This window comes from Felis catus, chromosome A2 (genome assembly GCF_018350175.1).
Source record: "Felis catus isolate Fca126 chromosome A2, F.catus_Fca126_mat1.0, whole genome shotgun sequence".
NCBI classification, from domain to species: domain Eukaryota; kingdom Metazoa; phylum Chordata; class Mammalia; order Carnivora; family Felidae; genus Felis; species Felis catus.
Genome location: NC_058369.1, coordinates 4,535,594 through 4,555,515, shown reverse-complemented (window position 1 = coordinate 4,555,515; position 19,922 = coordinate 4,535,594). Strand labels below are relative to the sequence as shown.

At 57.4% G+C, this 19,922-nt stretch overlaps 1 protein-coding gene and 1 long non-coding RNA gene across 10 annotated transcripts in view; one reads left to right on the top strand and one right to left on the bottom strand.

The window, feature by feature from the left end:
* Nucleotides 1-946: 946 nt before the first annotated feature.
* LOC102900010 (long-chain-fatty-acid--CoA ligase ACSBG2-like) lies at nt 947-19,745 on the bottom strand. Of its 8 annotated transcripts, none has more exons than XM_045044510.1 (15): nt 19,589-19,745; nt 19,037-19,158; nt 18,334-18,557; nt 15,697-15,785; nt 15,034-15,154; nt 9,682-9,762; nt 9,422-9,571; nt 9,126-9,302; nt 7,863-8,189; nt 7,170-7,351; nt 6,824-7,057; nt 3,295-3,512; nt 2,899-3,038; nt 1,582-1,828; nt 947-1,257 (listed from the first exon to the last, which is right to left on the bottom strand). In XM_045044510.1, exons 2-15 carry the CDS (start codon nt 19,095-19,097, stop codon nt 1,169-1,171), a joined length of 2,340 nt encoding a protein of 779 aa, XP_044900445.1. In that variant the 5' UTR covers nt 19,098-19,158; nt 19,589-19,745; the 3' UTR covers nt 947-1,168. The 8 variants fall into 8 exon arrangements, 6 of the variants coding, with proteins under 6 accessions (XP_044900445.1, XP_044900450.1, XP_044900448.1 ...); XM_045044515.1 differs by having other exon boundaries at nt 1,582-1,756; XM_045044513.1 differs by having other exon boundaries at nt 6,824-7,030.
* Nucleotides 18,474-19,922, top strand: part of LOC123381919 — a 37,944-nt gene continuing 36,495 nt past the window's right edge. For both annotated transcript variants that reach the window (XR_006589494.1, XR_006589495.1), the window contains exon 1: nt 18,474-18,595. This is a non-coding gene — a long non-coding RNA (uncharacterized LOC123381919). The remainder of the gene's footprint in view (nt 18,596-19,922) is intronic.

The window sequence follows — 19,922 nt, the reverse complement described above, 5'->3', positions numbered from 1 at the left end:
CCAGCTACCTAATGTCTTTCCCCCTTTCCCTCCCTCCCTCCGTCCTTCACCCTTCAGTTTGTCCCATCTGGAATTCGTTTCACCATGAGGGAGGGCCCCGGAAGTGATGCGAGGCGCTCCGTCCCCAGCGGCGGACTGCCGGTGCTTCCTTCACCTGCACCTGCCAGAAACGCCGCTTCTGGTGCATTCCTCCGCCCCTGCACGCGTTTCTGTCTGAGCCGGGCTTCCCCTCCTCTGCAGATGTCAGTTACGACCCATCCCTGAGCTTTTAATTACGGCTGCTTTGTAATTTATTTATTCTCTGGTAGGACTAGCCCCCCCCCCCCCCGCTTCGTTAATTATTCTTCCCTTTTCGGAGTTTCCCCGCACAGGCTTGCATGCTCGCTTTCCTCACGGAACCAAGCGGCCTGAGCTGCAGAGCGTCTTCTTTATCTTGCTGTTCTGAAGTTCCCTGTTAGCATTTTGGTGGCAACCGTAACTGTCGAAGGCGTGTTGCCCTGGCGTTGGGTGGGTTCCCGGCGAGGCCTCAGCCGTTCTCTCCAGGTGACTAGGTGGGGGGCTGGGGGGTGGGACGTTCCCGCACCGGCTCTCGAGAGGTTAACCGGGCGGTGCAGCGGGATCGGCTTCTCAGGTAGACGGTGCAGATTCTCAAAGTGGAGAAAGAAACCTAGGAGCTTCATCAGCCCTGTTTTTGACTTTTCCAGAGCCTTCCGTTCGCAGCCCCTCACCTACCTAGGCACAACTGACCTTTTGTGGCCAGGCAGTTTTTCCTGGTGTGGGGGGCTCCCCTGTGCACTGTGGGTTGTGGGGCAACAGCCGTGACTGGCCTCCCTCCACCGAGCGCCCCTAGCACCTGCCTGCCTAGTTGGGACAAACCCAAAATGTCCCCTAGACGTCGCCACACATGTTCTGGGGGTGCAGGACCACCCCGGGTAAACACCACTGCTTTGGCGAAATCATTTTTATTGTCCCTTTACCTTTGAATCTGAAACACTGCCCCAGAGGGGTGGCTTAGGAAACCCGGGGAGGGGTAGCGGGTAGCGCTGGGGGCTTCCCTCCCACTGGAAGGCGGCTCTGTGATCATCCAATGGGGGACGGAGGAGGCCCACTGGCAGGCGGTCTCCTGAGGCAGCAGGAAGCCCCCCCCCCCGCCGCCCCCCCCCCACTGCTAGTATTCATCCTTCTCCGAGTAAAAGCTTTCAATCTCAGGCTGGTACATCTTGCCCACGTTGGCCCTCTTCAGTTTGGCGGTTGCCCCTGAAACAGAATCACGTCCAAGGCGGGGCCTCCACCCCCCCCCTGCAGGATGAGGTGTCGGTGAGCCAGATCTGTCCTAAGGACGCAGAGGGGTGACTGGATTGAGGGGCCCGGGGAAGAGAGGTCCGAGAAGGCTGTCTCCGAATGCCTGGTGGTCTGGGGACCACCGCGGGCGACCGCCTGCGAGATTCCTCGGAGGCGCTGGTTAAAAATGCAGGTGCCAGGGATCCCAGCCCAGGAGATGGTGGCGTTTTGATGAGCACCCCAGGGCCTCGGGTGTGAGCGACCGCGCCCGGACCCCTTCCCCGGCCCGTGCCCACTCACCCAGCTCCCCTCCGGCCACGGAGAAGTCCGTCTCAAGGATGGTCCACTTGACGATCTTGGCGCTGTTGGAGGTGACCTCTGCATTGGCAGCATCGATCCCCTGACTGATGAACTCTGTGACCAGCGGGTCTCTGTCACGGACGATGTCCGACAGCCTGGTGGACTGGCTCCTGAGCTGCCGGCAGAAAGCGACCGCCTCGCTGGTCAGCGCGTTCCGAGGCTCCCCCGTGTCCGTGTTGATCTGGCACTGTCGTTCGGGGAAGGCGGGTCAGGTGGCTCTCACGCGGCCCCCGAGCCCGGCTCCCTGTGCCGGGGCTCGCACTCGTGGTCCCGACCCTGGGAGGGCCAGGTCCCCACCCCCATTGTACAAATGAGGAAGCGGGCTCAGCCTGGGGGGCCTGCCCAGCACTTCCCCGCTTCCTGGGGGCTGGTGGGCCGGGCTCAAGTCCCTCTGCCATTTTTCTGGAAACAGGCCAGGAGCTTCTCCCCTACAGGCACAGCCAATGCCCCAGGCCCACGACATGGGGAGCTGGCGCTGAGCAACCAACCCACTGCCTCTCCTCTCCCAGCCTCGGTCTCCCCATCTTTTTTTTTTTTTATTTATTTTTGGGACAGAGAGAGACAGAGCATGAACGGGGGAGGGGCAGAGAGAGAGGGAGACACAGAATCCGAAACACAGAAACAGGCTCCAGGCTCCGAGCCATCAGCCCAGAGCCTGACGCGGGGCTCGAACTCATGGACGGCGAGATCGTGACCTGGCTGAAGTCGGACGCTCAACCGACTGCGCCACCCAGGCGCCCCTTTAATTTTTTATGTTTATTTATTTTTGAGAGAGACAGAGACAGAGTGTGAGTGGGGGAGGGGCAGAGAGAGAGAAGGAGACACAGAATCCGAAACAGGCTCCAGGCTCCGAGCTGTCAGCACAGAGCCCGAGGCGGGGCTTGGACCCACGAACCGTGAGATCATGACCTGAGCCGAAGTCAGATGCTCAACCGACGGAGCCAGGCAGGTGCCCTCCCCCCCCCCTTTTTTTTTAAGTTTATCTTGAGAGAGAGTGCACACTCATGGGTAGGGGAGGGGCAGAGAGAGAGAGAGAGAGAGAGGGAGAGAGAGAATCCCAAGCAGGCTCCGCACTGTCAGCACAGAGCCTGATGCAGAGCTTGAACTCACAAACCTGAACGGAAACCAAGAGTCAGATGCTTCTCCGACTGAACCCCCCTCCAGGCGCCCCAGTCTCCCCATCTTGAAACCAGGATGGCCGCCCCCATCCAGCCAACAGCCCAGACTTGCCACGAGGCTCAAAACCAGCTGAGATACCTTGAGCGTGAGCAGGGCACAGAGGTATGGGGCGTCCTGGCCCACCAGCACGACGTAGCGGACAAGGGGAATGTGCCTCTTCACCCGCTCCTCGATGGGGTTCGGGTTGATCTTCTCACCCGAACTGAGGGTGATGAGATCTGCAGGCGGAGACAGAGGAGGGTTGTGGTCCTGAAACGCTACATCAAGTCAGCTGTCCTGGAGCCCAGAGCCACCCCTGGATGCTCAGAAACAACGGAGATAGAGATAGACAGCATACAAAGGGTGCCCCTTCCTCCAAGCTGGACTTCAGTCGTCCCTCATCATCGTGCTGTGTGCAACCTGCACCACCGTCCGCAGCAGCCCCGTGGGGCCTGGTCCGAGGCAGAGAGCACCCTGCAGCCTGGTCTTGCTCACCCCTTTCGTTGCCCGTGACGTAGAGGAATTCGTCATCGTCCAAAAAGCCCAGGTCCCCCGTGCGCAGCCAGCCGTGGAGATCAATCTTCTCCTGGGTTTTCTCCTCATCGTCGAGGTACCCCATGAAGATGTTCCGGCCCCAAATGTGGATGTCCCCAATGCCATCCCCATCTTCTCTCTGGGTCTTGGTGCGGGTGCTGGGGAGGGACTTCCCACAGCTGGGGACAGTGGGCAGGGAGGGGGTGATTATAGACACCAGGTACAGATCCCCACTGGCTCAGGGGTGCCCCCTGCTCGCTGCCCCTCTGCCCCCAGGCACACAGGTGTCAGATCCCAGGCCTCTTCTGCCTGCCTGGCTGCTAGAGTCCCATAGATCCAAAGTAGGGGACAGATGGAGAAGGGAAACAGGGTGCGGTCCCCCAGGGAGGGAAGGCTTGGCCCACCCTGACTCAGAGCCAAGCTTGCAGGGCACGTGGACGGACGCACGACACCCGGCCCCTGGGGAACCCACAGGTAAGTACGGGGGACAAGGCAAGGGACAGGTAAACTCAAGACACCATCTGGGTGGAATTGGTTGCTGTGAAAGGTATCTGGGAGGGAGAGGAAGCCATGATCCAGGCGAGAATGAGGCAGCTTACCGCCTGCTTATCTCCTTGGAAAAGGGGGCCGGGGGAAGATGCTTTTGCTTCACCTCTCAAAGTTCGAGGGTTCCTGTCGTGGCACCTAGACCCCCGTCCTTGCCCTGCTTCCCCCAGGCTGTCTGGAGACTCAGGGCAGGGCCTCCAAGCTGGCCCAGCCAACACCCAGGATGCACCCTGCCCGGACTGAATTGCGTCACCCTCAAATTCCTAACCCCCAACGGGGTGGTATTTGGAGGCGATTCGGTTTAGATGAGGCCCTGAGGGTGGGGCCTTCGTGATGAGTCTGATGTCCTTCTCGAAGAGACACCAGAGTGAGCTTGCTAGGCCTCTCCCACCGCGCAAAGACACGGAGAGGAGACGGCCGTCCCCAAGCCAGAGAGAGGCCCTCCCCCAGAACCGAACCCACGGCACCTTGATCCTGCGCTTGCAGCCTCCAGAACTGAGAGTAAATCTCTGCGGTTTAAGCCCCCCACCCCCTCCGGTCTGGGGCGCTCCGTTACGCCAGCCCCGAGCTAAGACACACCCCATGAGGGCCGACGCCCAGCCCCCAGGGCAGCGCGAGCTCCGAGTTCACGTTCAGACGCTCCCTGAATGCGCAAACTGCCCAAAAGGAATGAATGGAAGCTGAGAGCCCTCAGTGAGCGGCCCCTGTTGTGACTTCACGTCTGCGAACACCACTTACCGTGGGCCGCTTTACGGCTTGTGTGGAGTGATCTGGAAGGACCAAGGGCTGTCTCTGGCTGCCTAGATTGCAAGCCCCACACCCCGCGTGGGAGGGATTCTGTGACACCTGGTTGTCCCCGCTGTAACCCTAGGGGTGTGACACAGGCCAAGCAGCCACCTAGGAAGCACCGCTGGGGCCCGGACCAGAAACTCCCAAAACCACCTCCCAGCGGCCGAGTAACCTCTCCTTCCTTCAGCCTCCCTGCCTGACCCCCTTTCTGCCCTGCCTCTCTGGGTTCGGGGGTCGAGGTGAATAAGCGCTTTGTGATTGGCTCTTTGTCCTGTCCCTGCTGAAAGTTGATCCCACCTCCCCCAAAGCCAAGGCGCACTAAGGATAGTGAGTCTCTCCCTGACCAAACTCTGGTCGGGCTCCTCTGAGCCCTCTTCTCGCTGGGTCCTAGCCTTGACGTCTAAGAGCCGCAGGCTCTGTGCTCGAACGATTGCATCCACTCCCACACAGAAAGACCTGAGAACATATTCGCGTTTCTGAAAGCGCGGGCCCCATCCCCAGGATGACTCCATCCCCCCGCCCCCCGCATTCCTGCCCGAGAAAACCCCAAGCTGCCAGGAGGATTTCCCAGATGGCCGCTTAACCCCCCCCCCCCCTTCCCCGTAGACTAGCTCCTTTAAAGAGCTCGCGGATAAGTCCTTTCTCCGCCCTTTGAGATGCAAATCTACTCCCCAGAACGGTCTCCTCCCTTTGAAATGCAAACATTCGGGAGATCAACTCTGGCTGTCTCCTCCAGCTCTTGTGGGAGGGAACGGGCCCCACCGCGGAGGGGCGGCTGGCACTGACCTACACCATCGCCTCCTTCCAGAAACGCGCGAGGAGTTTATTTCTCTCTAGAGCGGCACCGGTCTGCGGACACCCGGATGAGTTACTGAACCCCCTCCCTTCCTGCTTTTTGTGTGTGTGTGTGTGTGACTGCCATTTCCCAGACCACTCAAGCCCCCACCAGCCTCCCCTACCCCACAGACTCTAAGATGTCCGGTCCCCTCGGCCCAAATGGAAGCGGAGGTCGGATCGTACTGGACCCTCCTCGCGGCCCCTGTCGCTTTAAGTAGCGTCTGGTTTTATCTTTGAAAACGGTCCCCGTTGGAGAGGTGAGCCCCAGGTGAGGAAGATCCAGGACAGGAGAGAAAGCGGGCGCACCAGAAGGGCCATGACTCTCGCCCCGGTCGCCTGTTCTGTCCCGTTCTTCTTTCAACTCGGCACGAGTCCTCCGGGAAGCCTGCGGGGGACCCCCAACTAGATCGGAGGCTGCAGTAGCCGGCCTCCTGCGTGGCTCCCAAAGATCCCTTTGCCCACCCAGAATCCACATCCTTGTGCGGCCCCCTCCCACCCTGGATGGGGCTGATCTGCACGACCCGTCAGAAGTGGCAGAAATAACGAAGGGCCACTTCTGAGGTGAGGCCGTGATAGGGTTGCCAGATCAAATGGGAGGTGCCTCGTAAGACGTCTGTTTCAGTTACAAGTTCGGTCGCTCCCTGGTGGTCTAGGGGTTAGGATTCGGCGCTCTCAGTTACAAGTTTTGGGGTTAGTACAAGGACGTCCTAGATATTGTAGGGGGCTATACCGATACTTTAAAATAATCCAAAAGGTGTTGTTTATCTGAAGTTTCAAACGTCCCCGGGTGTCCCGTACATTTATTTGCTGTCCCAAAGGAGAGGGTGGCATCCGCCTTGCTCTCTATGAGGGGAGCGGATGCCGTGGTAGGAGGACCCCCAACTGAGGAACTGGGGCCAGCAGCTCGACCTCGTCAGGGACCCAGAACCACACAGCTACAAAGCAGCGCCCCTAAATTCCCACCCGCCGCCCCCACCCCCACCCCCACCCCCGGGGACCAGGAAATAACGTTTGTTGCAGCCTTTACAACAGCAGTGAATGCGTTCTCTCCCAAGGTGCCAGGGGGGCAGAAATAATCGGCCATTAGTAAAAATGGTTTGCGAATTACAAAACCGAAAAAGAAATCGGAAGGGCTCCAGGTCAGGCCCCACCTGGGTGCACCTGCTTTTTCACTCATCGGCCTTTGGGTCTGCGTTGCGGGGGGACAGGGCCGGGTGATAGCGGGCACCCACCTGGTCCGGGAGCGAGCGGCGGTGGGGGGTGGGGTGGGGGAAGGGGGTTCAAGGCCAGCCCCGCCCGCCCCCCCGCCCACACCCACCTCAGCAGCCGGAAGCCCTCCTGCCTGGACAGCGTGTGGACGCCCGTGCTCTCGGACAGGCCGTAGAGCTCACAGATGGGCATGTTGAGGCTGAGGAAGTACTCCGTGGTGGCTCCGGAGAGCCCCGTGCCCAGGTTGAAGTACTGGCGACAACGCTGCAGGCCCAGGAACCTCCGTGCTTGGCTGAAGGTCAGCCTCTTGGCCAGGCTGAAGCACAGGGGGGGGCGGGTCTGCCTTGGGGAGCAGACGCAGGGGGAGCAGAGCTGGGCCTCCGGACTCCGCCCCGCCCCGACGCGCCCCACCCCCCCCCACCACCACCCTGGGCGGCCCTGAGACCCAGCCTCACCCCAACATCCGCCTTTTGTTGGTCCTGAGCCCCAGACACATGGCCCACTTGTCGAGCCTCCTCCGGAAGGGGGTGGAGGCCAGCTGGCTGGTCTTCAGGCTGTCCAGCAATCTGTCCCAGACCCACGGGACGCCGTAGAACATGGTGGGCTTGACCTCCCGCAGCGTGTCTATCAGGGAGCCCTGCACCACAGGGCACGGTGGGCACCCAGCCAAGCCCCCCCTCCCCCCGCCATGGGCACCCTGGGCCCTCGGCCGCCCCCCCCCCCCTCGCCCCGCGGCAGGGCCAGGTGCCGGAAGTCCTTCCCGCCGCCCCGGCCGGGAGCCGTGTGGTGAGTGGGGCAGGGGGGCAGTTAACAGCCGCGGCCAGAGCTCCGGCGGGGATGGCAGGGACCATCTGCTCCCAACTGCCCCCATCAGCGGGACACGCAGGATCCGTGTCCTTCCCCAGGTGGCTCAACGCGCCGTTGGCTGTGTCTGGCCCTGTCCACCCTCTCCCAGAACCCCTGAGTCGGGGTGAAGGGGTGCGTGGAGAAGAGCCGGGAAGGGAAGGGGCGGATACAGAGACCCACAGAGATGGAGGGAGGGAGAGACGAGACGAGATACAGAGGGAGAGATGGGGGTCGGAAGGAGAGAATAGGAGGAAGTAGGGCACGGGGACGGACAAACTCCGCCCTTGTCACTCTTTTCAGACCTCCTTCCTGGTAACCGGGAAAGGTTCCCGCAGCGAGACCACCACCGAAACATGGACCCTGAAGGCTGGCGAGTGAAATCTGTACCAAGCGAGGCAAGTCCCACCGCGCCCGCCCGAGCCAGCCTTTCTACCGGCCAGGACAGGGGTGGCAGAGGCCAGCCCCAGAGCCGAGATGGCCTTGACGTCATGAAAAGGCCTCTCAAGAGTTCCGGGAGGGCAACTGTTTTTGTGACGCGTGAAGGCACGACACCGAAACTTTCGTCGTCCGTAAAGTTTTCCGGTTTGGGCCGCGGGGAACCTGCAGGTACGTGTTCTCTCCCTGGGAACCTACACGATGTAGGGAAGCCTAGATCACTTCGAGCCCCGTGGCTGAGGGAGTCCTAAGGATCCGGGCAACGATGTCAGTGTTCGTTTCCCCCGAATTCCTGTCTTGATGGGAATTGTGTGTTTTTCTACATTCGGACAGTCAGCACAACCGTGACTGACGTTTCGTGATGTATGTCAGTGACCTCGTGTGCTTTTTTTTTTTTTTTCAACTGCAAGTAAAATTCACCAAACACCATTTTCACCACCTCTAAGCGCACAGCTCAGCGGCCTCAGGCCCATGCACGCTGTCATGCAGCCGCCCCCGCCACCTGCCTCCAGAACTTTCCATCTCCCCAGACTGAGACTCTGTCCCCATGAAGCACGGACTCCCCACCCCTGGCTCCCACCATCTACTTTGTCTCTGTGGACGGGACTCCTCTGGGGACCCCCTGTGCGTGGGGTCACGCGGGACGTGTCCTTCTGTGTCCGGCTCCTGTCACTGCGCACGGCGTCCTCCGGGTCCGTCCACGCGGTGACGGGCGGCAGGAAGTCCTCCCTTCCTAAGGCTGGATCACATTCTGTTGTGCGGATGGAACTCATTTCTTTATCCATCTATCTGTTGATGGGCACTTGGGTTGTTTCCACTGATATGCTTTTAGTGGCTCAGTTAAGCTTCCTGCACCGGGAATTTTCTCGCTGTGAGACGAGCCAGGTACACGCTCCCCGTCCTGCACGACACTAGCTCCTGTCCGCTCACCCCCTTCACTTTACAGATGGGGAAACTGAGGCGCAGGGAGGAGAAGGACCAAGGTCGCACAGCCACCGGCGGGGCACCGGGTGGGGATGCCAGTGCTGGGGTGAGCCCCCCCTGCTCGGGGTGACCCCCCCCCCGCCCGGCCGGCCTCCCCAACCACCCCTGCACCCACCGCGGCAGGGGACCCAGGAGCTCTGCCTCACCCTCAGAGCATCCGGCTGGGCAAAGTAGAGGGCTCCGGCGACAGAGATGGAGACCCACACGTCGAAGAGCTGGGCCGTCAGGTAGCTGAGCGGGAGGTAGCTCACCAGGACCTCCTGTTCCTCCGGGGGGCACTTACAAGACAGGGTCTGCGCAGCGGTCTCCGTGGTCCACGTGATCTGCAAGGCACCTCAGCCGTCTCCCGTGGGCCATTCTGCCCGCGACCCCCAGGGGCACGCGCTCGGCCACCACGCGAGGCCGGGAGCCCCAGCCTGCCGGCTCCGGGCGGGACGCTCACGTTGTCGTGGCTGAGCATCACGGGCTTTGGGGGGCCGGCGATCGACATGCTGTAGAGCAGGGCACAGCACTGGTTGGGCTTTTGGGAGTCGATGACCTGGTTTAGCGTGTCTTCCGAGACGCCGTCTGCCAGGTCCAGGAAGCCTCTCCACTGCGGAGAGGGTGCCGCGTGGGCTCACGGGCGTGGCGGTGGGTGGGGCCTGTGACCTCCACCCCCGGGGCCGTCCCCTCCCCCACCCCCGGCTCCCGGTGAGGACCTACAGAATACAGGTTCTGCAGCCGGGTCCGGATCTCCTCCTTGTACTGGACGATGGCCTTGAGGTGCTTCAAGTAGCCCTGGATCTGCCAGATACCGCGGGGCTCAGCAGGCGCAGGGCTTGAGAGCCGGCGACAGCTCAGCCCCGAGCCCCAGCGCTTCCTTCCACGGGCGGCCAGGGCGCTCCCCGCCTTCCCTTTTATTGTGTCAAAACGCACATGAATTTGCCATTTTTTTTTAATTTTTTTTTCAACGTTTATTTATTTTCGGGACAGGGAGAGACAGAGCATGAACGGGGGAGGGGCAGAGAGAGAGGGAGACACAGAATTGGAAGCAGGCTCCAGGCTCTGAGCCATCAGCCCAGAGCCCGACGCGGGGCTCGAACTCACAGACCGTGAGATCGTGACCTGGCTGAAGTTGGATGCTTAACCGACTGCGCCACCCAGGCGCCCCTGAATTTGCCATTTTAACCATGTCAGAGCGGGCGATGCAGCGGCGCTTAGCACCGCTAAATTCACGTTAGGCGACCGTCACCCTCTGTCCGGTTCCAGAACATTCCATCTCCCCGAAAGGGAAGCCGAAGCCCATCAGCGGTGACTCCCTTCCTCCGTCCTCCAGCCCTTGGAAACCACGCACCCGCTCTGCCTCTGCGGACGTGCCGGTTCCAGAGGTTTCAGACACATGGAATCCCACACTATGTGCTGCTTTCCCCAAGCGTCACGTCTTCGAGATCCATCCACGTGCAAGCGCCTCACTCCTCCTGCGGCTGAACGACCACTCCAGGGTGTGGATGGGTCGCAGTTTGCTTGTCCGTTCACGGAGTGGTGGGCAGCTGGGCCGTCCCCATGCTTTGGCTGCTGTGGACGTCTGTGCACGGGTTTTTGTTTGCACACTTGTGCCCCATTCTGTTGGGGAGACACCTGGGAGCAGGATCGCTGGGTCACGGGATCATTCTACGTTTGGCTTTGTAAGGAGCCACCAGACTTTTCCAGCTTGTTCCACATCCTGACACTTGTCACCTGCTTTCTTTTTTTAATTTCTTGTTTTCATTAATTAATTTTTTTTTTGAGAGAGAAAGAGAGAGAGCAGGGGAGGGGCAGAGAAAGAGGGAGACACAGATTCCAAAGCAGGCTCCAGGCTCTGAGCTGTCGGCACAGAGCCCGACGTGGGGCTCGAACCCACGAACCGCGAGATCATGACCTGAGCCGAAGTCGGCCGCTTAACTGACTGACCCACCCAGGTGCCCCTTTGAGTTCCTTTTTTTTTTATTTTTTTAAATTTTTTTTCAACGTTTATTTATTTTTGGGACAGAGAGACAGAGCATGAATGGGCGAGGGGCAGAGAGAGAGGGAGACACAGAATCGGAAACAGGCTCCAGGCTCCGAGCCATCAGCCCAGAGCCTGACGCGGGGCTCGAACTCCCGGACCGAGAGATCGTGACCTGGCTAAAGTCGGACGCTTAACCGACTGCGCCACCCAGGCGCCCCTTGAATTCCTTTTTAAATACGGATGTTTTATTTGTCATTTCTTTTTTTTAATTTTTTTAACATTTATTTATTTTTGAAAGAGAGAGAGACAGAGCGTGAGCAGGGGAGGAGCAGAGAGAGGGAGACATGGAATCCGAAGCAGGCTCCAGGCTCTGAGCTGTCAGCACAGAGCCCGACGCGGGGCTCGAACCCACAAACCGCGAGATCATGACCTGAGCCGAAGTCGGACGCTCAACCGACTGAGCCACCCGGACGCCCCTCTGCTTTTCTGATAACTGGCTTTGTGGGCGCAAAGTGGTGTTTCGTGGCTTCACTCTGTGTTTTTCCCCGATGATGTTACGTGTTGGGCATCTTTTCACCGGCTCATCGGCCATCTGCGTTTCTTCTCTAGAGAGAGGTACTTAAGTCCTCGGCCTAGTTTTTGAATTGGGACTTTAGTTGTGGTGGTTGTGTTTTGATTCTGATGTTGGGGGGTCCTGGGCACATTCTGAAGGCAGACTGCATTAATTTCCTATGGCTGATAGGGGCCACTAAGGTACGACATATTGTGTGATTTGGTCAGGTCTCTGCTTAGAGTCTCATAATCCCCAAATCCAGGTGTGGGTGCTGCGTCCCTTTCTGGAGGCTCCAAGGAGGATTGTTCATTGGGACCCTGGCTCATTTGAGTTGTTGGCAGAATTCAGTTCCTCGCAGATGTAGGACTGAGGTCTGCCTGTCTCCCTCCTGGCTGTCAGCTGAAGGCCATTCTCGGCTTCTAGATAGCGCCATATCCCCTGGCTCGTGGTCCCTTCCTCCATTTTCAAAGCCAGAAACAGAGTGGGGTGCGTTCCTTTCCTGCTTTGAATCTCTCTGCCGTCCCTTCTGCCTCATGTCTCCCGTCTCCAGCTGGAGAAAATTCTGTGCTTTGAGGGGCTCGTGTGATTATAGGAGACCCACCCGGATAATCCAGGATCATCTCCCATCTGAAGGGCCTTACTCTTAATCCTAAGAGCAAAATGCCTTTTTGCCACGGGAGGCGCCCAGATCACAGGCTCCGGGAATTAGGACGTGGACGTCTTCGGCCATCATTCTGCTGATCCCCCAGAGCCAACAGGATTTCCTGAGAGAGGGGACCCGGGAATCTGGAGGGAGGAAGTACCCGCCACCTGAGACAGGAAACTCGGAGGGAAGGTGCAGGTTGTGGGCGGGAAGATCGGGAGGTTAGGTCTGGACCTAACCTAAGATGCTTCTTAGGCGTCCCAGTGTGACCATTGGGAAAGCTGGAGATGAAAACGTGGGAAATGTCAGCAAATAGGTATCACCTGGGGGGGAAGTAGGACCCAGAGCAGCCATCTGCTGTCCCAGACGTGGCCCTCTAACCGAGGTCCAAACAAGACGAACGGCAAAGAGCAGTGGTCAGTGAGGACAGCCGAGCCGTGTAAGTTTCACTATTTACATCTTGCGCTGGCCCCTTAGCATCTGAGTTTGCGACCCCACCTTCGCAGGGGCTCACCTTCCAGGTGGCGAATGACCCAGGCCGCACATACCTTGTCACCTGCACAGACCCTGTCTTGGGTTTATTTACTTATTTAATAGACATAGAAAATTAGAATCGTGGTAAAAATAATACACAACAAAGTTTAACACCTTAACTACTTTTAAGCATATAGTTGGTGGTGTTAATTATATTTGCATTCATGTGAAACAGAACCCCTAAACTTTCTCATCTCCCCCAAACTGAGACTCTGTCCCCATGAAGCACGGACTCCTCACCCCCCCTGCCCCAGCCATGGCTCCCACCATCTACTCTCTGTCTCTGTGAATGGGACTCCTCCGGGGACCTCCTGCGATTGGGGTCGTGCAGGACGTGTCCTTCTGTGTCTGGCTTCTGTCACTGAGCACAGCATCTTCAAGGTCCATCCGTATTGTAGCGGCTGTAGAAATGTCCCTTCCTGGGGCGCTTGAGTGGCTCAGACAGCTAAGCGTCCGACTTCGCCTCGGGTCATGATCTCACGGGTTCGTGGGTTTGAGCCCCGCGTCGGGTTCTGTGCTAACAGCTCGGAGCCTGGAGCCTGCTTCGGATTCTGTGTCTCCCTGTCTCTCTGCCCTCCCCCACCCTCCTTCTGTCTCTCTCTCTCTCTCTCTCTCTCTCTCTCTCAAAAGTAAACATTTAAAAAATAAATAAACGTTTTTAAAAAAGGAATGCCCTTCCTTCCTTCCTAAGGCTGGATAATATTCCATTGTTTGGATGGACCGCATGGTGTTTGTCCATTCATCCGTCAGCAGACACGGGATTATTTCCACATTTTGACTTCTGTGAATACTACTGCTGTGCACTTGAGCGAACAAATAATATCTTTGGGGGGTGGGGGGCCTGGGTGGCTCAGTTGGTTAAGCGTCTGACTCTTGATGTCGGCTCAGGTCATGATCTCACTCACGGCTTGTGGGATAGAGCCCTGTGTCAGGCTCCGTGCTGACAGCCTGGGATTCTCTCTCTCCCTCTCTCTCCGCCCCTCCCCTGCTCTCTCTCTCTCTCTCTCTCTCTCACACACACAAGATGAATAAATAAGCTTAAAAAAAACAATCTTCGAGATCTTTCCTTCACTTCTTTTGGGTATGTAGCCAGCAGTGAGATTGCTGGTAACTCTGAAGTTTTGAGGAAACGTCGTGTTGTGTCCCACAGTGGCTACGCCATTTTACGTTCTCACCAAGACCGAGAGAGGATGGAATTTATTGAGGAATAATTTCCGTGCACAGAACAGCCACAGACACTGACACGCAGTGGAGACACCCGTTCTCGTTGCTCTTGGGTGCATATCCGGGGGTGAAAGGGCTGCACCACATAGTAGGTGTTTATCTAACCTGACATGAAACTGTCAAACTGCTTCCCAGGGTGGCGGTACCATCTTGCAGTGAAGGTCCTCATCAGCGCTCGGTATTACCCGTTTTAAAATCGGAGTCATCCTGGGGCACCTGGGTGGCTCGGTCGGTTGAGCGTCTGGCTTCGGCTCAGGTCATGACCTCGCGGTTCATGAGTTCGAGCCCCGCATCGGGCTCTGTGCTGACAGCATAGAGCCTGGAGCCCGCTTCCGATTCTGTGTCTCCCTCTCTCTCTGCCCCTCCCCCACTCTCTCTCTTTCAAATATAAATAAACGTTAAACATTAAAACAAAATTTTTTTTGAGTCATCCTCGTGGGTGTTTCATGGTGGTCGTCTTTGCCTACTTACCTCTGTCTGCTTGTCATGGTCCTCTTGGCGTCCCCATTTCACAGGGAGTTGCTTTGAACCATCGCGCCCACGCCCAGAACCACCTCACTCGGATCAGCCCCGGACCCAGGGAAATTCAGGGTTCCCCCCAAATAGGACCTGTTGTACCATCCCAATAAGATGAAACTTCCAGAACAGGCAAGTCCACAGAGACAGAAAGTGGGTTGCCAGGGGCTGGGGCCAGGGGAATGAGGAGTCCCCACTAATAGGCACAGGGTTTCCTTTGCAGGTGATGGAATGTTCTGGAACCAGACAGAGGTCATGGTTCCACAATACCACAAACGTACTAAATGCCACAGAATCGTACACTAAAAAGGGTTAAGAGGGTAAATTGTACACTGTGTGCATTTTCCCGGAATAATTTTTGTTTTAAGTGGGAGGAGGAGATCTGCCTGCTTGCAGCGGGAAGATGTAAGTCCCAGTTGGGGGTGCGTTGGGGGTTAGCGCCGGGACCCGCACTGGGCCAGAACATCACTCGCCTGGCACCCCATAGGGGCCCTGGGCCCATCCATCCGTGGAATCCGCGGTTCCCATCTCATGAGAGACCACGGAGGGTGGGTCCATCGCTCATTGGTTTCCTTTTCTTTATTAGGCGAAGTTCGTGCCTTTGCACGAGTCACTAACCTGGATGATTTTCTGCAGCTGTCTGTCATTATCCACCACAAAGATGTCCATCTCCGAGCTTTCGGCGATGACCTGGCAGGTTTTTGGAGAGTTGGTGGACAAGATGCCAACGGAGAAGCCTCTGGAAGCAGAACCCAAGAAGTGAGGACCCACTGGTGAATCGTTGGGCTCCCAGGAGGCCGGTTGTGTCATAGGAGAGACAGTCCCTCGGGTGGGGCATAGAGTATGGCACACATCCCCTGACACCCCCAATATGCCTTGTTTGAAGGTGGGACTCGGGGACAGCTTGGGCTTGGACCCTGCCTTCCAGGGGTTCCCCAACAGTCTGGACAGGTAGAGGGAGGTCTCAATGCTGGGGAGCCCTGGGGAGGCTTCTTGGAGGAGGGGTCATGGGAGCTGGGCTTCCCAGGATGTGTTTGAGTTCGACAGGTAGAGAGTGTCGGAAGGGCGAGCTGGCTGGTGCCCAGGCCTGGGCCCTTGACAAATCCCACTGAGCACAGACCAAGCAGGAGCCTTAGTTTGCTCCCTGAGCTGGGGACTCTTCCGTGAGACCCCTATGGATTCAAGAGCCGGGGGGTGGGTGGAAGGAGGAGGGAAGAGCCTTTGCTGGGCTGATGGCTTCCTGACTCCGTGTACCCCAGGGCGATACCAGGTACCTCTTACCCAGCCATGATAGCACCAATGCTCGCGATGACCCACTCCTCGGAGTTTAACCCCATGATCCCCACGCTGTGGAAGCGTTCCAGGCCCAGCTGGGAAAGGAGGCCCTTGTGAGGCACAGGGGGCTCACCGGCCACTTGCCCCCACGTGCCCAGGAGCCTCAGGCTGAGAACCGTGGGCTCTCTTTTCTCTGTTGACCATTGGTGCTTCTGTTTGCTAATAGAGTAGCCCATTCCCCCCCCCCCCCATTACAAGCTACCATATATATTCACGTGGAGCAGGGGTTCTCAACATGGATGATTCTGCCTTCCAGGTGACATTGGGCAACATCTGGAGACATTTTTGGGGAAGGGGATGGTGCTGACACGGAGTGGGCGGGCACCGGGGTTGCTAAGAAACATTGTCTAACGTACAGGACAGACCCCTCCACAAAAGAATGATCCAGCCCCAAATGTTGATAGATGGAGATTGAAAAACACTGAGAACAGACAAACAAAATGCCCGCCCCCGATATTTTTATGAATAAATATTTGATAAAATCTGGGCAGTACTTATCCCTATATGATCATAACCCACCATTGTTCGTAAAACCATGCATCCTATTTCCCCAGCCTTTAAATGTTTCTCTATGGTATCAGATATAACACCTCTATGATATTGTATTGTAGAGAAGTGTCATAATTTAGCGACTGCCTCCCCACCCCGCTTTACTGGTTGATACTTAAGTAAGATCCTTTCTCCCCTCTACTTTTATTAGATACAATATTGGGGTGAACATCTGCATGGCTCAAGCTCTGGATGCCCACATGATCACTTGTGCTGACATCTGGATTGACTTAAACATTCAAGATGATACACATTCACCTGTTCTGGCAGGACCAGGTGATGCCATCCCCAGGTGGGTCGTTCCCGTCCACTCCAGACTCTTGGGCACCACTGCCCACACCTAGTGTCCTCGTCAGGCAGGCACGACACACCCAACACGGCCCAAACAAAATTGCTGATGTTACCCACCCCCCTCTGCCGGCCCCGCCCTCCACAATCTCAGTCAGTAGCAGTCCCTTCAACTTGCACTGGCCAGAAATCTTGATTATCCTCAGTGCCTTTCCTTCTCTCTGACACCCAATCCGTCAAGAAATGATGTTGGCTCTGCCTTCAGAATCTGACCACCTCCTGTCCCCTCCCCGGGTACCACACAGGTCTCCAAAACGTCTTCATCTCAACCTCCACGGGTCTCTCTTTTTCCACGCAGCCTGTGAGCAACCAACTCTGGGCGCATCCCTCCTCTCACAGCCCTCCATGGCTCCCACCTCACTCCTGGCAAAAGCCCCACAAGACCCAGCAAGACGTGTCCCCGTTACCCCCTGCCCTCACCACCTCCCTCTCTCCTTTCCACTCATTCTGCTTCAGCCTCTTTGCTATTCAGTCAACATGCATGGCACTGTTCTGCCTGCCCCAGGGCCTTTGCACATTTGTTCCCACTACCTGCAACATTTATCCCCAAATACTCACTTGGCTCCCTGCCCCCCACCAAGTTGTTTAAGTCTTTGCGAAAATATCACTCTCAGAGAGGCTCTCACTGACCACCATATATTAAAATTTCCACTCCCACCCCTAGCTCATCTACCCCCTTCCCTGCTTTAGTTTTCTCTGGACCACTGTCTACTTCACACATCCTTGTTTATTACATTGACTGGAGAAGTCCCTTGAGGTCCCTTATCCTCTTTCCTAATCTGATAGATGGGCATTCATTCATTGAAGACATACCCAAGGGGCTGGTTCTGTTCTAGATTCTGGGGGCCTGCAATGAATGGGGCAGACTGGCCCCTTGCCCTCATAACTGACCAGCTAAACAAATAAATTATACAATCATACTACCAGGTGGCCATGAAAGCTGGGCAGAAAATTTTCAAAGGAGCTGTGATAGAGATTAGTGTGTGTGGGGGGGGTGAGTTTGGGGACCCAGGGTGATCAGGGATGACCTTGCTCAAAAGATGAGACATTGGAGAAGAGACACATTAACAGTAACAACCATAAGAATAAATGCTGAGTAATGCTTCGTGCGAGCCAGGAGCTATTTGATATGTGTCCACTCACTGAATTCTTGTAGCAAACCTTTGTGCGAGATGCTATGATGTTTTATTTTATGTATTTGCACACAAAAATCCTAATATAACAAAGTTTTATACTAAATTCAATACAAATAAAGTATAAAATGGATATGGCCATATACAGATACAGAACCCCCATGTTACAGATGAGAAAACGAGGGCATGATGAGAATGAGTAATTTTTCAAAAACGTTAATTGAAATACAGCTGACACCTAATGTTACATTAGCTTCACGTGCACAACACCGTGATTCCGCAAGTCTACACGTGATGCTGTGCTCACCGCAAGAGTAGCCTAAGTCATTAACGAAAAAGATCACAGGCACTGAAGGTACTCTTCTCGATGAGGGAGGTTAAACGATTTGAGCAAGAACGCGCAGACAAGGGCAGAGCCAGGGGAAAGGATTCGCGCCCGCCCCGCAGGCGGGGAGGCAGAGGAGGAGCGGCGCGCAGGCGCAGTGGCGCGGGCGCGGCAGTGCGCAAGCGCGCAGAGGCGGGCGGCGCGCAGGCGCGGGAGCGCACGTGGTACCTTGAGGAAGGCCTTGGCGGCGCGCCGGCATTCCTCGTAGTACTCGATGTAGGTGAGCAGGTGCCAGCCGGTCCTGTGCTTGGAGCCGAGCGCGATGTAGTTGGCGTACTTGATGGCCGTGTTCATGACCATGTCGTGCACGGTGACGGGCGCCTGGCTGGCGAAGGCGTCCTCCTGCCGCAGGTGCACCTCGCCGTCGCGCCTTGACGTCCAGTAGCTGGGGCCTGTGGGCAGGCGGGGCCCGGGGGCCAGGAGACCCCAGGTAGGTGAAAGGGGGCAGGGCTGTGGCTCTGAAGGCGGCCCAGGCGGGCGGAGGACGCAGGGGAGAGTCGGGGGCGAGAGGCAGGGCGGCGGGCGGGAGGGAGAAAGACACAGCCGCCAAGGGAGGAAGACAGAAGTGAATGGGGAGACGCAGAAAAGGGCGCAGGGGCGGGTGGACAGACAGATGCACTGGGCCCCCTGCCAGCAAGCGGGCAGCTCAGTGACGGGCCCGCCACCCTCCCGTGCACTTACCAAGGACCGGGCACCTATGACAAACTGCATCCACCTTCGTTCACAGCCTCCCTCCCCTGCTCCCAGCCAGCCCGACACGACGTCAAAGATCCCAGTGCTGGCTCAGCCACCCTTGGCCATCCCCGAGGGGCTTCTCTGGGAACCCCACCTTCTCTAGGAAGCCACACCCGGGGCCCAGGGAGTCCCCCACCTCTGGCTTTAGTTTCTGCTCGGTGATCTCTCTCCTTTGGACCCGGCTTGTTCGAGGACATGGTGTCCACAGTACCCTTGGCCTCTCTTCTTACTGTCTGGGAAGCATCTGGTCTCCTGGGACTGAAGAGACATACGTTCATATAAACCCAGTGACAGTCCGTTGGAGGGCTGGGAGTGTCCAGCTGTGTGGAGGCACAGGGGTCCCACCTGGTCACCGGGGTGATTGGACAAGGCTACTCTAAACGGGGGGGGGGGGGGGTACGAGGTGACCAAAGAAGAGAGGGAGAAGGAATCTGAGAAAAGAGAGTAATGTGATGAAGGCCATCAGGGCTGGAGTATAAGGAAAAGTGGGGGCCGTAGAAGGAAATGAAGTGCGATGGGTGGTGAGGGCAGAATTGGCATGGGGTCTTGCCGGCTGTGTTACTAAAAAATTGCTTTCTGGTGCCTTCTGGGCCCATCTCCCACCCAGTATGCAGACTGGTTCATCCCTGGCAGGAGCTGAAACATCTCAGCTCCCAACCCCTCCCTTCCACCCACAGCACATTTTTACCCTTCTCTGTCGTCGGGATGGCAGTGCCCACTTCTGTCTCCAGCGTCTTTTTATCAGCTTTGGTCACCCCCTCCTCTGCTGTAGCCACAGGGGGGACAGCCGTCTCTAGACTGGATATCTAGAATGTTCCCGCCTGTGGCCAGCCTTTGTGACATCACTGTGGATTCCGTAGCCTGGATCCTCGATGGCGACATGGCCTGTTGCTGCTTTGCAGAGGCCCGTCTTAGGGGACCGGGGTCTACCCAAGAAGGCCCTTCGCTATCTGCACCCCACCCCCCTCCCCCCAGCCAGTGGTTCCCAAGGTGACAGCCCCCAGGGAGGAGGCAGCAGCAAA